Raw genomic sequence first — 16,327 nt, 5'->3', positions numbered from 1 at the left:
CAGAGAACTGTATATATATCATCATCATCATCGTTTAACGTCCGCTTTCCGCGCTAGCACGGGTTGGACGGTTCGACCGGGTCTGGGAAGCCAGGGGCCGCTCCAGGCTCCAGTCTGAATCTGGCAGAGTTTCTACGGCTGGATGCCCTTCCTAACGCCAACCACTCCGTGAGTGGATTGGGTGCTTTTTACGTGCCACCTGCACAGGGGCCGGAGGGTCCGGCATCGTCACGATCGGTTCGAGCATTTTAACGTGTCAGCGGCACGGGGGCAACGAGGTCCGGGGTACTTTGGGGATCGGGGTACTTTGGGGATCCAGGGTACTTTGGGGATCCGGGGTACTTAGAATGGGTAGGGGGTATGTGGAATTGCTGCAGAAAGCAGCCCGGGTCTTTGTAGTCACAGCATATCTCCAGAGATCTCGGTCCTTCGCCATTGCCTCAAAGAGGCCCAATGCTCTGAGGTCATGCTTGACCACCTCATCCCATGTCTTCCTGGGTCTACCTCTCCCCCTGATACCTTCAACTGTTTGGGAGTGGCACTTCTTCACACATCTCTCTTCATCCATCCGCAGCACATATATATATATATATATATATATACAGGTATAGGTGTGGCTGAGTGTTTATTAGGCTTGCTTAACCATGAGGGTTTAGGTGCAGTTCCATTGTGCGGCACTTGGGGCAGGTGTCTTCTACTATAGCCCTGGGCTGAGCAAAGCCTTGTGAGTAGATTTGATAGTTAGAAACTGAAAGAAGCCTGTTGTACATGCATACATACATATATACATACATACATTGTGTGTGTGTGTGTGTGTGTGTGTATGTATCTTCATTTGACCTCCACCACTGCTTGACAACCAAGTTGGTTTGTTTATGTCACGATAACTTAGTGGTTCAGCAGAAGAGACTGATAGAATAAGTACTAGGATTTAATTGATTTGTTTGACTAAACCCTTGAAAGTGGTACCTCAACATGGACACAGTCCAGTGACTGAAACAAGTAACAGAAAAGGTTGCAGTTGTGAGCAATAGCATCATTGGTCAGAGGTTAAAGGTTTGCAGTGGACTAATCACTGGTTCACTACATTTAGGATGGTGACACTAATGTCTGGAACTTGCTTGGTTTTGTTTGAAAGACATCAGTTTAAAAAATTTTTTTTTGCCTATTGTTTGTTTTTGCTAATATACAAATATATGTATGATTTTCCTTTAAGTTCTTGAGAGAGTTCAATATGTCTGTCTACCTGCCTGCCCACCTGCCTATTTATCTGTCTGTCTGTCTCTTTTTAATTTTAGAGTAAATTTTGACTGGCCACCTTACTTGGTAGCAAGATTTGGAAGGGAAGTATCTTGATTTAACCATCATCCTTTAGTTCTTTAGACGATCTTGCCGATTTTTATAGTCCCAGATATCGTGACCATTTGTAGTATATGAATTAAGGATTTGTGTCCTCTTTCCAAGATCCCAAGTTCAACCATACTTTGCTCCAGTCATTTAACTCCAACAGTTTTCTTTCTGATTAACATGGCACATAATACTCCTGATGATTTGGGTAAACAAAACTTTCACACTTATATAATTATGGAATTGATAATGTTTATCCTAAGGAAACGGCTGTTGAGCACATTTAAAGTATGAACTATATGTGAAAATTATGCTTTTCTACCTTTATTTTAAGTACAATGTAATGAGACTGAACCTAGAATCAAGTGGTTGCAAAGAACATTTCTTAAGCTACATGATAGAAGTCTAAGTATAGTAAGTCAGACAATAATGCATATTTAGTTTAATGCTCTACCATATCTGTCACATTACCAGAAACATTAATGTCAACTGCATTATATTATATATATATATATATATATAATATATATATATATATATATATATATATATATATATATATATATACACACACATACACACATTTTATCTAGTGTGGAGATATTAAAGTAGAGAGACTGAAATGTAATGCAGTGCATATTATCTGTAAACAGATCCATCAAAGAACATTCTTTCATGTAAAATTCTGATATAAAACAACAAACTCCCACAGACTGACTCCTCCTCCCCCTTTTCCTTCTTCCCATCCTCCTTCTCCCTATCCACCTTTCTACATGAAACTATTAGCTCTTGTTCTAATCTTACAAGACAGAAAATGAAAGAAAACAAAAAAAAAAAGGTGAATACTCCACCACCACCGCCGCCGCCAAAAACCTAAAGGACAATATGATATGACAGGAGATATGTTCATTGATTCTTGCTTGGTGTGTAGTTAATGCCATTCCAAGGAATTTATTGGTTTCTCTACCATTTGAAGTCATGGGTGTAATAATTGGTGACACAAAATATTGCTATTTGTTTTTTAAATTTTTTTCTCTTAATGTTTCACCTCAAAATTTTAAAGGTCTACATTATTGTTTTGTTAGTTTTTACCACCATAGTATTGTGTAATATTATTGTAAAAATTTTACTGTAGCGTTATGATAAAAGATTAGGTTGAAAGAAACTCTGTAGACTTTCATTACATTGAGTACACCTGTTCTTGGGTTGTAGACTTTAAACCTGTTGCCTGGTTAAATACAAGTATCTGGCCCTTGGCTACCTTTATTTGACCCTTTTGCAAGTATTTGGAACAGGTTTCTGGTCTGAGTATATCAAGGACTTCCTCCCTTTTCATTACCACTCTTTGAGGCCTTACAAAAGGTCACAGGCACTGACCTTTCTCTTCTGACTCAGCATCAGAATTAAAGTTTTTTTTTACCCTTTTGACACCAACTTGCTTGAGACCATCCCTGGTTCTATGATACAAACTTCTTATTTTAATGTGATTTAACCCCTTAGCATTTAAACTGGCCATATCTGGCCCCAATATTCTACATGTTTTATATTCAAACTGGCCATATCTAGCCTCTCACACCTAACCTACACTAACATTCTAAAAATAATCAATCACATAACTGAAACCTCAAAACTAAAAGGGAATGCATGATTAACTCAAAACAATTTGAATATAAAAACATTATATTTGACAGAGTAATCTGAATACTCTTTTACTCTTTTACCTATTTCAGTCATTTGACTGTGGCCATGTTGGAGCACCACCTTTAGTCAAGCAAATTGACCAGGACTTATTCTTTGTAAGCCTAGTACTTATCCTATCAGTCTCTTTTGCTGAACCACTAAGTTATGGAGACATAAACACACCACCATCGGTTGTCAAGCGATGTTGGGGGGACAAACACAGACACACAAACACACACACACACGCACACACAAATATATATATATATATATATATATACACACACATATATACGACAGGCTTCTTTCAGTTTCTATCTACCAAATCCACTCACAAGGCTTTGGTCGGCCCGAAGCTATAGTAGAAGACACTTGCCCAAGGTGCCACGCAGTGGAATTGAACCCGGAACCATGTGGTTGGTAAGCAAGCTACTTACCACACAGCCACTCCTGCGCCTAATGCTAAAGGTTTAAATTAAAACCTTCCATCAAATGTTCCAAACACCAGCTAAATAAAGACGAAGCTATTTTACTAAATTCTCTATTATTTTAAAAATTAATTGAAACAAAAGCCGTGTATTTCAACAGAAATATGGCAACAAAAGAATTAAAATGATTATTGGAATATGGGTGAGTGCTAATTATTTTATTGACATTATTGACTCAACTTATACCTGTTTAAATAATGTGAAAGAGATGAAAATATTGTAATTCATATCAAATATCAAAATGATAATAGATGAATGGTAAGAGATGAATTGTATGTAAAATGTTGCTTTTTTCTCTGTAAGTTGTATAATCCATTGAATACTGGTATAGGTTACTCAGAACAATATCTGAATGGGTCAGGGAACATTTGCTAAATGAATTTGTTGAAAACATATTGGTCGCAAATATATTGTCTAAATTGATTGGAAAACAAATTGATTGAGAACATCCTAGGCGAAGAAAAGGCAGAATTTTTATTGCAATTTTAATATTTTACATCGAAGCACATAATGAAATAACATATTGATTTATTGATACTTAAATGTAAATCAGAATTTATAGATTACTTATAATCTGCACAGTTTGACTTACAGTTGAAAAATTTATTTGTAATTAACAGTCCTCATGGAAATTTCACAGTCCATTTTGTGGTACAGTGTTAGCGCCATAAACATCTCCCCACACAGTAATAATATCATGTCATCTCCTTCAGAATCCATTGATTGATTTCCTGGAAATCTTGTCTATTCTCTCCTAGCCTGTTTTCTCAATTTTCACTTGTACGAAATATTTCATTTATAATTCACCTTCTTTATTGAGTAACAATTCTTATTCTTTCCTCGTTAGCTTTCAGCTTGGTCATTCATCATATGACACCTTGTAGCTCCATTTCTTGCATTAATTTCATTTCTTTCCTCCTAAATTAGTGCTTCTTGTTATTCCTGATTCTCCTCTCTTTATTTTTAATTCTGATTTCTTCTCTTTGCCTTTTCCTCACTCTGTCCCTATATCTTCTCTGCCTCTCTTGATTCAGTTCTTTTGTCAGCATATATTGCCAGTTCTTTTGCTATTGTGCTCTGTCATTATTGCCTTACCATAACTCACCAAATACTATTTCAGTAATAAAATAATTTCAGAAGCATTGGATATTATGTAGTTGGTAACAGCTGTATCCAAGATATACTGTTACACACCTTTTTTGGAAAAAATTAGGAACACAGTTGTCAGTATAATAAATAGTTGGAAAAACACACACACACACATATATATATATATATATATATACTAATGGGCCTGTGCACATATACACTTTACTCTCTTACATGCATGCATATGTGTGCTCACACACACACGTTCACAACTAATTGTCATCTATGCATGTTTGTATGTATGAGAGTGTGTATGTCAATAGCATTTGTTTGAATCTCTCTCTCTCGCTCACTCTCTCTCTCTCTTGCTCACTCTCTCTCTTGCTCACTCTCTCTCTCACTCTCTCTCGCTTACTCTCTTTCACGTTCACTCTCTCTCTCTCGCTAACTCACTCGCGCGCTCTCTCTCTCTCTCTCTCTCTCTGGTCAAGCTGGAATTAACTAAAACCATATTCAGTGAAATTGTAGTCACAGCTGATGCCAGCGCCATCTGACTGGCACTTGTGCTGGTGGCACATAAAAAGCACCATTCGAGCATTGGACCTCATGGAGGCAATGACAGGTGACCAATACCTTTGGTGATATACCATGCATATGTTGGCCTGTCAAACCAAATGAGACCATAGTTGTGACCGATGCTGGTGTCAGGTCAATGGCACCCATGCTAGTGGCATGTAAAAAGCATCCACAAACACTCTTGGAGTGGTTGGCATTAAGAAGGGCATCCAGCCTTAGAAAAATTGCAAATCAGATTGGAACCTGGTGCAGCCTCCCGGCTTACCAGTTTTCAGTCATGGAAAGTGGACATTAAATGATGATGATGGTGATGATGAGTAAACTGACTGATCATTGTGTTTTACATATAAGAATAACCATTCTTAGCCCAATGATTTGTTTTTACACAAATTATTTCTGAGGAAAATTTTCTGTGACTATTTTCACAGACTATTTTGTCTGTTAAATATTTTGCCTAGTGCATTAAATATGATTGTGTGCACATATTTCATTCATCACTGTTTCATGTTCCTCCACTTAATCGTTATTGGTATTATAAGTAAAGAGGTTTTAACATTCAGATATTTATTCTGTGTTAGATGCTATAGGATAGGTAACAGATAGATTAATAGATATATAGTTGGCTTGAAAGCAAATAGATTAAGATAATATATGGTGACAATTTAAAACAAAAATATGTGATGACAGATCACAAGCAAATACCTTGTCTAGACATTTACTTAGGATCTGTCATCATGTAGTTTTTAAATCCATCATCGTTATATTCAAGAATAGAAGAATACAGATAAAAGTAATATATTTGTTTATCTATCTTAACATCTTATATATATATATCTGTCTATTTATTACCTATATACTCCCTCTCTCTCTCCCAATTCCATTTTTCTCACTCACCCACACATACATGATTGTGCTACTCTAATAACCATTTAATGCATGCATATGATAAATGTAAACATGACTGTGTACTTGAAAACTTTGCTTTGCAACCATGGGATCAAGTGGGATCTCTTACAGCCATTGGCCAACCAATGCCTTGTGATTTGATTTGGTAGTTGGAAACTGGAAGAAGCTTGTCATACAACCCCACCCCATGCACATACATAAAAATTGACATGGAACCTGAATATCTGCTTAATTATTTAGAGATAGTGCATCTAGAAACCACTGTGTTCTCACATTCTAAGAAAAACGGTTTTAATTTTATCTCTCTGCTTATATATAAGACTAAAACATGTCAAAGTAACATACTCATCAGTCGTATATCATCATCATCATCATCGTTTAATGTCCGCTTTCCATGCTGGCATGGGTTGGACGGTTCGACCAGGGTCTGGGAAGCCAGGAGGCTGCACCAGGCCCAGTCTGATCTGGCTGTGTTTCTACTGCTGGATGCCCTTCCTAACGCCAACCACTCCATGAGTGTACTGGGTGCTTTTTACATGTCACCGGCACAGGTGCCAGATGAGGCTGGCAATGGCCACGATCGGTTGGTGCTTTTTACGTGCCACCAGCACGGAGGCCAGTTGAGGTAGTGCTGGCAACGGCCACATTTGGATGGTTCTTTTACGTGCCACCAGCACTGGTATCACAACTACTATTTCCATTGATTTTTGATCGATTTCGATTTCACTTGCCTCAACAGGTCTTCGCAAGCAGAGTTTATATATATATATATATATATGCGTGTGTGTGTGTGTTTGTGTTTGTGTGTATATACATGTTTATATGTGTTTGTGTGTATATATATGTTTATATGTATATGGGTATATGTTTGTATATATATGTATGTCGTTGCCGTGGCACTCTGTTGGTTACAATGATGAGGGTTCCAGTTGATCCGATTAAAAGAACAGTCTGCTTGTGTAATAAGCATGCAAGTTGCTGAGCACTCCACAGACACGTGTACCCTTAACGTAGTTCTCAGGGAGATTCAGTGTGACAGAGAGTGTGACAAGGCTGGCCCTTTGAAATACAGGAACAACAGAAACAGAAAAAAAGAGTGAGAAAAAGGGGTGGTGAAAGAGTATGGTAGAGTTCGCCAACAGCCCAATGCCACAGCTTCATAGGGCTGTAGTTGTTTTCGCTCAATAAATACTCACAATGCTCGGTCTGGGAATTGAAACTGTGATTCTACGACCGTGAGTCTCCTGCCCTAACAACTAGGCCATTGCGCCTCCACATATGTATGTATGTATGTATGATATGTATGATATATATATATATATATAAATATATATGTATGTATGTATATATAATATATATATATATATGTATGTATATGCATACTTGTATATACATACATATATATGTGTATGTATATATAATATATATATATGTATGTATATGCATACATGTATATACATACATATATATGTGTATGTATGTATAGGTATATGTATATATATATATGTATGTATAGGTATATATATATATATATATGTATGTATAGGTATATATATATATATATGTGTATATGTATAAAGATATATATATATATATATATCATTTAACGTCCGCTTTCCATGCTAGCATGTATAGGTATATGTATATATATGTATGTATAGGTATATATATATATATGTGTGTATATGTATAAAGATATATATGTATAGGTATATGTATATATATGTATGTATAGGTATATATATATATGTGTGTATATGTATAAAAATATGTATGTATAGGTATATATATATGTGTATATGTATAAAGATATATATGTATAGGTATATGTATATATGTGTGTATATATATCTATATATGTATATGTATATATATGTGTGTGTGTGTGTGTGCATATATGTGTACCTACTCTGCAGGGTGGTTGGTATTAGGAAGGTCATCCAGCCATAAAAACCATGCCAAAACAGACATAAGTCTGGTGCAGTCTTCAGCCTGGCCAGCTCTTGTCCAACCCATGCCAGCATGGAAAGCGGACATTAAACGATGATGATGACATGTAAATATAAATCATGTGGTTTAATAAAGATGTTCAAAAACTCAAATAAATGCAGCCTACCTAATTTTGTGAACTACCGATGAAGAATATATATATATAACCACCATACTAAAATACCATCTGATTCAGCATGTATCGCTGTTCAGATATTTGCATAGACTAGTGCTATGTTATTTTATTTATGGAGCTTAGTATATAAGGCAAAGACTTAAATAAGGAAATCATATTAGATCTTGATGCATCATGAGTCATGTTTTCTTTTTACTGATAAACACAGTGTCCAACTTGTATTCTAGTGCTGACAAATGTTTTTTTTAAAAATTGCTTTTAAAATACAAGAATTGCATTTGGTTTAGATATTTTATTTCTTTGAAAATCTCATAATCTTTCTAAATACCTTGCACTCCTTTGTCATTTGCCAGTCTCTCATCAGCTCACAACACCCACCTAGGGGGCGCTGACATGCAAGTTAAGAACCACTGCTGTAAATGGCACAGTTAATTAAATGTATTTTACAAGATAGTCTGTGAAAATGATTAACCTGAGTTAACCAGTTTTAAAAACTTAGAATTTTTTTTCATGTAATTGAATGATGTTTGTCTTCATTCTTTCTTTCTTTCTTTTGTTTTCTTTCTTCATTTATTTAACGCTACACAGGTTCTCATCCTTGGTTTTTAATTTTGGTATTTTTGATATCAATTTACATAAAAGTGATTGATAAGTTTCCTGATCCCAACTACCTGTAAGGGATGGATGTCAAAGCATACTGCAGAAAATAGATTTGTAATTTACTGGAGAGGAATCAGTGTTGGTGGAGGATTAGAACTGCTCAGTTTCAGTTAATTAACCATTTACCATCTACCCACCACATTGTGTATAGAACTTTATCCATACACACACACACATGTTCACAGCGTACATAAAACATCTATTTCTCTAGCTATTCATCTTTCTATGCGTCTATGCATCTGTCTCTAAGCCTTTTCTTCTCTCTTATATATACCTCATCATACTTCAGTTTTCCATGCTTACATGGGCCATAAAGAATTTGTGGAGGTACATTTTCTATGGCTGGATGCTCTTCCTGTCACCAACCTTCACCTGTTTCCAAGCAAGGTAATATTTCCCCATAGCCAAACATGTTTTTCATGGAAGGCATGAAACAAACAACATTGCTTGTATGATGGTGATGCTCATTTTCAACCATTCAATGTTATCAACATGAGAGTAGGGTTTTTAATCCAATGTTTACATGATATTATTTATAGCTTTATCTGCTTCAAGATTCACTGTTCCAGTTAAGAAGTTTTTATATATAGGCGTGGGAGTGGCTGTGTTGTAAGTAGCTTGCTTACCAATCGCATGGTTCCGGGTTCAGTTCCACTACGTGGCACTTTGGGCAAGTGTCTTCTACTATAGCCTTGGGCCAACCAAAGCCTTGTGAGTAGATTTGGTAGATGGAAACTGAAAGAAGGCTGTCGTATATATGGATATATATATATATATATATATATATATATATATATATATATATGTGTGTATGTGTGTCTGTGTTTGTTCCCCCAACATCGCTTGACAACCGATGTTGGTGTGTTTACGTCTCTGTAACTTAGCGGTTCGGCATAAGAGACTGATAGAATAAGTACTAGGCTTACAAAGAATAAGTCCTGGGGTCGATTTGCTCGACTAAAAGGCAGTGCTCCAGCATGGCCACAGTCAAATGACTGAAACAAGTAAAAGAGTATATGTGTGAAAAAACTATTACAATGAGTACAGAGATTAATATATCTGCATATTTTTTCTCCTGTCAATTTTATGGCATATTGGCATAGAAATCTTTTTTCTTTTGCCCTTGTTTATAATTTTTTATAATTACTTATATATATGTATATATGTATATATATATTATGGATGAATTAGAAGATGCTTATGTTAATGTGTTATACATATTCACCAAGTAGTGCTCATTGAAATTTGTATCTTAAACTTCAACTTTATCAGGGTTAGATAGTCTAGAGGTAGAAACTTGGTTAAAAATATGAAAGTAGAAAGAGACATACAATAACAGGCATAAGAAATGCATTTATATGAAAAGTTGTGTACACAAATTTACATGATGTAATAAAGTCTTATCTTTACAGCCGTTTTGAATAATTGATGCTGGTTGCTATAACTATGCATATTGTGCAAGGAGGTCTAGTAGTGTATTGATATTGTAGGTATACATAAAAGCAAAGGAAAAGTTTCAACTTGCACTGATTTTGATTGCTTCAGAACTGGGCAAAATGGTTTAGGAGAGATAGTGTTTATAATTGATATAAGCTCTATAAATTAGAATAGAGAGATCTAAAGAAGGGGTTATAGTGATTGGTATAAAGGAAGGAAGGCAGAGCGATAGGGTAGCTGAAGGTGAGTGAACAATGGCTGTAAAATTAAGAGTGAGAAAAGGGGCAAGGTGGGCCACTTCAAAAGTAATTCAATGGCTTCCTCATTCCTTCCTTCCTTCCTACCTACCTCACTCCCTTCTTTCCTCCCCATCCTTCCCTCTCTCCCTCAGTGGTACAGAGCTATCAAAATGTATGCTAATTAATACTTCTTTACTTTCATGTATATCCGCAATATAGCATAATATGCATGGTTATATCAACCAGTCTTTGATTATTTGGAACAATGAAACAACTGCATATGAGTGTGTTTGTGTCTTCTTTTGTTTGACATTGTATGACAGCTGTAAATGAACGTCACTGTCATACAAGCAGTGTCATTCATTTCCAGTATTTCTGAAAACCTCTCTGGTCAGGCCTCTAAAGAATATTACTTTGCTTGGAAGCAGGTGAGGGTTAGCGACAAGAAGGTGATTTGACCTGAGAAAATCTACCCCAATAAATTCCTCCTAAGCCATGAAAGTATGGAGAAGTGGATATTAAAACGATGATGATGAGAGTGATGATGATGCATGCTCACTCATGCACCCAGAGTCTAGTTCATCATAAGATTAATTACAAGACAGAATATGAAATTGAAATAAGTCTGGTGGTAAAACAAATTGATACTTCACTGTCTGTCTTTGCAGACTGGTGTTACGAACTCAGCTACCACATGGTTTTTTTTTAATTTCTTTTATCTTTTACTTGTTTTAGTCATTTGACTGCAGCCATGCTGGGGCACCACCTTGGCAGGAACTATTTTGTCAAGCAGTGGTGGGGGACAAAGACACACACACGACTAGTTTCTTTCAACCAAATTCACTCCTAAGGCTTTGGTTGGCTTGAAGCTATAGAAGACACTTGCCCAAGGTGCCACACAGTAGGAGTGAACCCAGAACCATTTGGCTGGGAAGCAAGCTTCTTATCACACAGCCATGCTTGCATTTATTTATTTATTTATTTTTTGGTTATTTTGCAGGAATCAAAGAGCTCTTTGAAGATGTTTCTAGCCATTAATTTATGGCATGAAAGTACTAAGGTTATGGATAACTTTCTAGAAATGTTATTCAGTAGCCTTTCACATGAAATGTTATGTAAAACTCATTGCTTGAACTGTGGGTTTTCAAGTTGTTTTTGAAACAGTTGACCTTTAAAGGCCAATAACTTCATCGAGTGACAGGAATATAACTGTTTCCCCTTCTTTCTCTCTTTCCTTCTCTCTTTCTTTCTTTCACACATGCACTCACACACACACACACACACATGCACTCACACACACACACACACACACACACAGTCTGTTTCTGTCTGTCTGTCTGTTTCCCCTCTCTCTTTCCTCCCCTCTCTCTTTCTCTCTCTCTCTCTCTCTCTCCTCCCCTCTCTCTTTCTCTCTCTCTCTCTCTCTCTCTCTCCTCTCTCTCTCTCTCTATATATATATATATATATATATATATATATATATATGTGCAGCTGAGTCTGGTTTTGGGAGGCTCGATTCAAGTGTTGGATTCCCTCGTGTTTGGTACAATGTGGTTATTATGGTAGTTTTGACTTTAAGAGTCCCTCCTAGCGTGAGGCATTTATGTATAGTAATGCCCTTAATATAAATAAATATATTTATAGGGAATAATTAATAAATTTTTCCCTTCTGAGGTTTTTCACGCATAAATTCTTATAAAGATTTTATCCTATATTTAAATTGTGTGTGTGTGTATGTAAAAAGCACCCACTACACTCGCGGAGTGGTTGGCGTTAGGAAGGGCATCCAGCTGTAGAAACACTGCCAGACCAGACTGGAGCCTGGGGCAGCCTCTGGCTCCCCAGACCCCGGTCGAACCGTCCAACCCGTGCTAGCGTGGAAAACGGACGTTAAACGATGATGATGATGATATATATATATATATATATAATATATATATATATATATATTGTTGAGTGTGTATGTAACTATATTGCTGTTGTTCAGCTCCAAGTCAGCCCTGCTCTCAGAGGCCTATGATGAAAGTACACGTGTACATACACTGTATTGCCACCATGGCCATCCCATCTTATTCCGCTATGCAAAGATTCCAGAACTACATTATCCAATACATCCACTTTTGTGATTTTGGGAGCATGATTTAAGGAAAAATTGCCTGCTATTTTTAGCAATTCAAGTGACCACATAAAGGGTCTTTTAGTCAAAGAAATTGACCTCAGGACTTATTCTTTGTAATCTTAGTACTCATTCTATGGGTTTCTTTTGCTGAACTGCTAAGTTATGGGAATATAAACACTCCAGTGGTGGTGGGCAACAAACACACACACACACACACAAATAAATATAAATATATATATATATATATATATATGAAGAAACTCCATAAGATGTACCCAGTGTAAGCTATGGACACAAGCAATATCAGTGGAAGGTTAACAGGGAAGATAGATTTTGTGTGTGGAAGGTGTACAGGTACAGTAAACATGGAAAATGTACAGAAAATAGAATCCATTACATGCCAGTGGGGAAGGCTAGAAGTAGTTGATAGCTTCCGTTACCTAGGTGAACAAGTCAGTAGCAGGTGTGGATGCTCCGAGAGTGTAGCTGCTAGAATAAGAATAAGCTGGGCAAAGTTCAGAGAGCTCCTACCTCTGCTGGTAACAAAGGGCCTCTTACTGAGAGTGAAACACAAACTGTATGATCCATGTGTGCGAACAACCAAGCTACATGGCAGTGAAACATGGGCTGTGATAACTGAAGATATGTGTAGGTTTGAAAGAAACGAAGCTAGTAAGAGGCTTGTAAGAAATGATGCTCTGCTGGATGTGTAATGTCTGTGTGCATGCATGATAGCATGTAAGCGTCCTGAGAGAAAAGTTGGGCATAAGAGGCATCAGATTGTAGTGTACTAGAGAGATGATTGTATTGGTATGGTCATGTGATGCATTTGGATGAAGACAACTGTGTGAAGAAATGTTGCACTTTAATTGTGGAGAGTACCTGTGGAAGACATGGGATGAGGTGGTGAAGCACGATCTTTGAATGTTGTGCCTTACAGAGGCAATGACAAGCAACTGAGACCTTTGGAGATATGCCATGCTTGAGAAGACCCATCAAGCCAAGTGAGATTGTAGTTGTGGCTGATACCAGTGTCGCGTAAGTGGCACATTAAAAGCACCTTTCAATCATTGGGTGATATGCTGTGCTTGTGAAGACCTGTTGAACTGAGAGGAGTCATGGTCATGGCCGATGCCAGTGCAGTCTGAATGGCAAACTGTGCCGGTGACATGTAAAAAGCACCATTCGAGCGTTGGGCCTCATGGAGGCAGTGACAGGTGACCAAGACCCTTGGTAATACACTGTGCTTGTATTGACCTGTCAAGCCAAGTGAGACCATGGTCGTGGCTGATGCCTGTGTCAGGTCAATGGTGCCTGTGCCAGTGGTGGCATGTAAATAGTACCCACTACACTGTTTGAGTGGTTGGTGTTAGGAAGGGCATCCAACCATAGTAGCCTTACCAAATTAGATAGGAACTTGGTGCAGCCCTTGGTTTACCAGTTTTCAGCCAAACCGTCCAACTCATGCCAGCATAGAAGCAGACATTAAATGATGATGATGATATGATGAGTTTCTTTCAGTTTTCTGTCTACCAAATTCAGTTATAAGGCTTTGTTTGGCCTGAGGCTATAGTAGAAGACACTTGCCCAAGGTGTCATGTAGTAGGACTGAACTTGGAGCCATGTGGTTGGGAAGCAAGCTTCTTACCACACAACCATGCCTATGCGTCTTTCAGTTTCCATCTGCCAAACCTACTCATAAGGCTTTGGTTATCCTGGGATTATAATAGAAGACACTTGTTCAAAGTACCATGCAGTGGAACTGAACCTGAAACCATGTAGTTGGGAAGCAAGCATCTCAATCACATAGCCATTGCAACAAAACCAGATTTCCTATATTTATGATTAATTCAATGCTGTATTTTTCTGTTATCTTTTTCCCACCTGGTAAAATGTTGGATTTTGTTCTCTTCTTGGACAAAATTTGTAATAATGATAAACATGGTCAGATAGCTATTGTATTCAGAAGAAAAGTTATGGATTTGACTTGTGAGAAATGTATGGAATCATGAAAATATGGCTGGCAGTGATTCACTAATACATAACTATCTGCTTCTTGTTATTTTGATCTCTGATTCTAGTTGGTATTTTTTTTTTTCTTTTATATTTGCTGGGTTTGGAGAATGAGGCATTACCTATAGCTTTTGCAGGCTCTCTGAGACTGGCAAGTTATGCTTTTAACCCTTTTCTCACTATATTACTGTTTAAGTGTACTGCATTTGTTTCAATTTATTTGGAAGTAATGAAGAATTTAGTTAAACAGTTGTTGTTATCAAGATGGTGTTTGGAACAGAAATTAACACAAAATTTTGATGGAAAGTTTTAATTTAGATCACTTTAACCCTTTTGTTACCATATTTCTCTTGAAAAACACTGCCTTTATTTCAGCTATTTAGTAAAAACAATCTTTTGGTTATTATTAAACTGGGGTTTGAAACATCAGTTAACATGAAATTTTAATGGAAGGCTTTAATTTAAATTAGTTCAAAATAAGAAGTAAATATCAGAACCAGAAAGGGGTTATGTATGTTGGTATCAAAAGGGTTAATGTTCTGTTTAACCCTTTAGTATTTTAACTAGCCATATCTGCCCCAAATATTCTACCTGCTTTATAGTCAACTGGTCAGATTTGGTTTCTCACACCTACTCTATAATGTCATTCTAAAGCTAAACAATCATACTATTGAAATGTCTAATCTATGAAATTATGCATCATAATTCAAAACAAGGTAAATAAATAAGCATTAAATTTGACAAAGTAATCTGAATGCTTAAGTTTTAAACTTTTGCAAGGTGACATCTGCAGGAAAGCACAAGCAAAGAGGAGATTCCAAAGGGATGATACTCTGAGGAGGAAAGAATGAGAATAGTGGTTAGATGCAGTGCCTGGGGGTTGATGAGAGGACGAAAAGTGAGTGGAAGAGGTACAAAATCAGCCAGCTTGAAGGTGCAGTGGTCACTAAGTTGTGGTATAGCTGTAGAAGTAGCCGAGAAAGGAGGCAGCATGCTTATGTGCTTGAGGATAGAGTATGTCTGTGAGTGATTTTTATGCCAATCATTCAAGTGCCTCTTTTCTGAATACAATCAAGAATATCTGTATGTGTTGTAGCAGTAACATCCTAAATATGGGAGCAATAATCAGTTATGACCCTTACATTTGCTTTGCAGAATGCTTGTAATTGTTGGAGGCCAAAATATCTTTTGGCCCTAAAATGACAATACCAGTTTCTTTTGACTTGTTACGAAGGTCATATAGTTTTGTGATGAGGACAAAAAGGAAAAGTTAATGCATGTATTTTTTTCCAGAATTTTTTCTTTTCTGAATTCCTTGAAGTTACTGTTTTTCTTTTTTTTCTATCTTGTAGACTCGACGAATGCTTACAAGCTGTTATCACCTATACGAACAAACTGCCTGGTACAAAATGTCTGAATTCTCCTCAAGATTCTCTGAAATACATGATAAACTCTCATGTTTTAGAGAAAAGTTCTTGCTATGACCTAGACATGGATGACATCCTCAAAATTTTGCAACATGTCGTAAGTAAAAGTCCTACTCTTTAACCCTTTTGATACCAACCCGCCAGAAACCAGCTCTGGCTCTGTAGTACAAATGTCTTGTTTGCATAAGTTTTAAATTAAAATCTTCCACCAAACCTTAGTC

General features: G+C 36.8%; 1 protein-coding gene across 4 annotated transcripts in view; it reads left to right on the top strand.

Moving 5' to 3' along the window:
* Positions 1-16,327, top strand: part of LOC115216410 (uncharacterized protein KIAA0825) — a 155,463-nt gene that overhangs the window by 70,349 nt on the left and 68,787 nt on the right. For all 4 annotated transcript variants that reach the window (XM_036506710.1, XM_029785721.2, XM_029785723.2 and 1 more), the window contains exon 3: positions 16,032-16,203. In XM_036506710.1, coding sequence (XP_036362603.1) covers positions 16,032-16,203 — 172 coding nt within the window. The remainder of the gene's footprint in view (positions 1-16,031; positions 16,204-16,327) is intronic.

Source organism: Octopus sinensis, linkage group LG10, assembly GCF_006345805.1.
Source record: "Octopus sinensis linkage group LG10, ASM634580v1, whole genome shotgun sequence".
Classification (NCBI taxonomy): domain Eukaryota; kingdom Metazoa; phylum Mollusca; class Cephalopoda; order Octopoda; family Octopodidae; genus Octopus; species Octopus sinensis.
The sequence above is the reverse complement of the archived record's forward strand: the minus strand, read 5'-3'. Positions and strand labels throughout refer to the sequence as shown.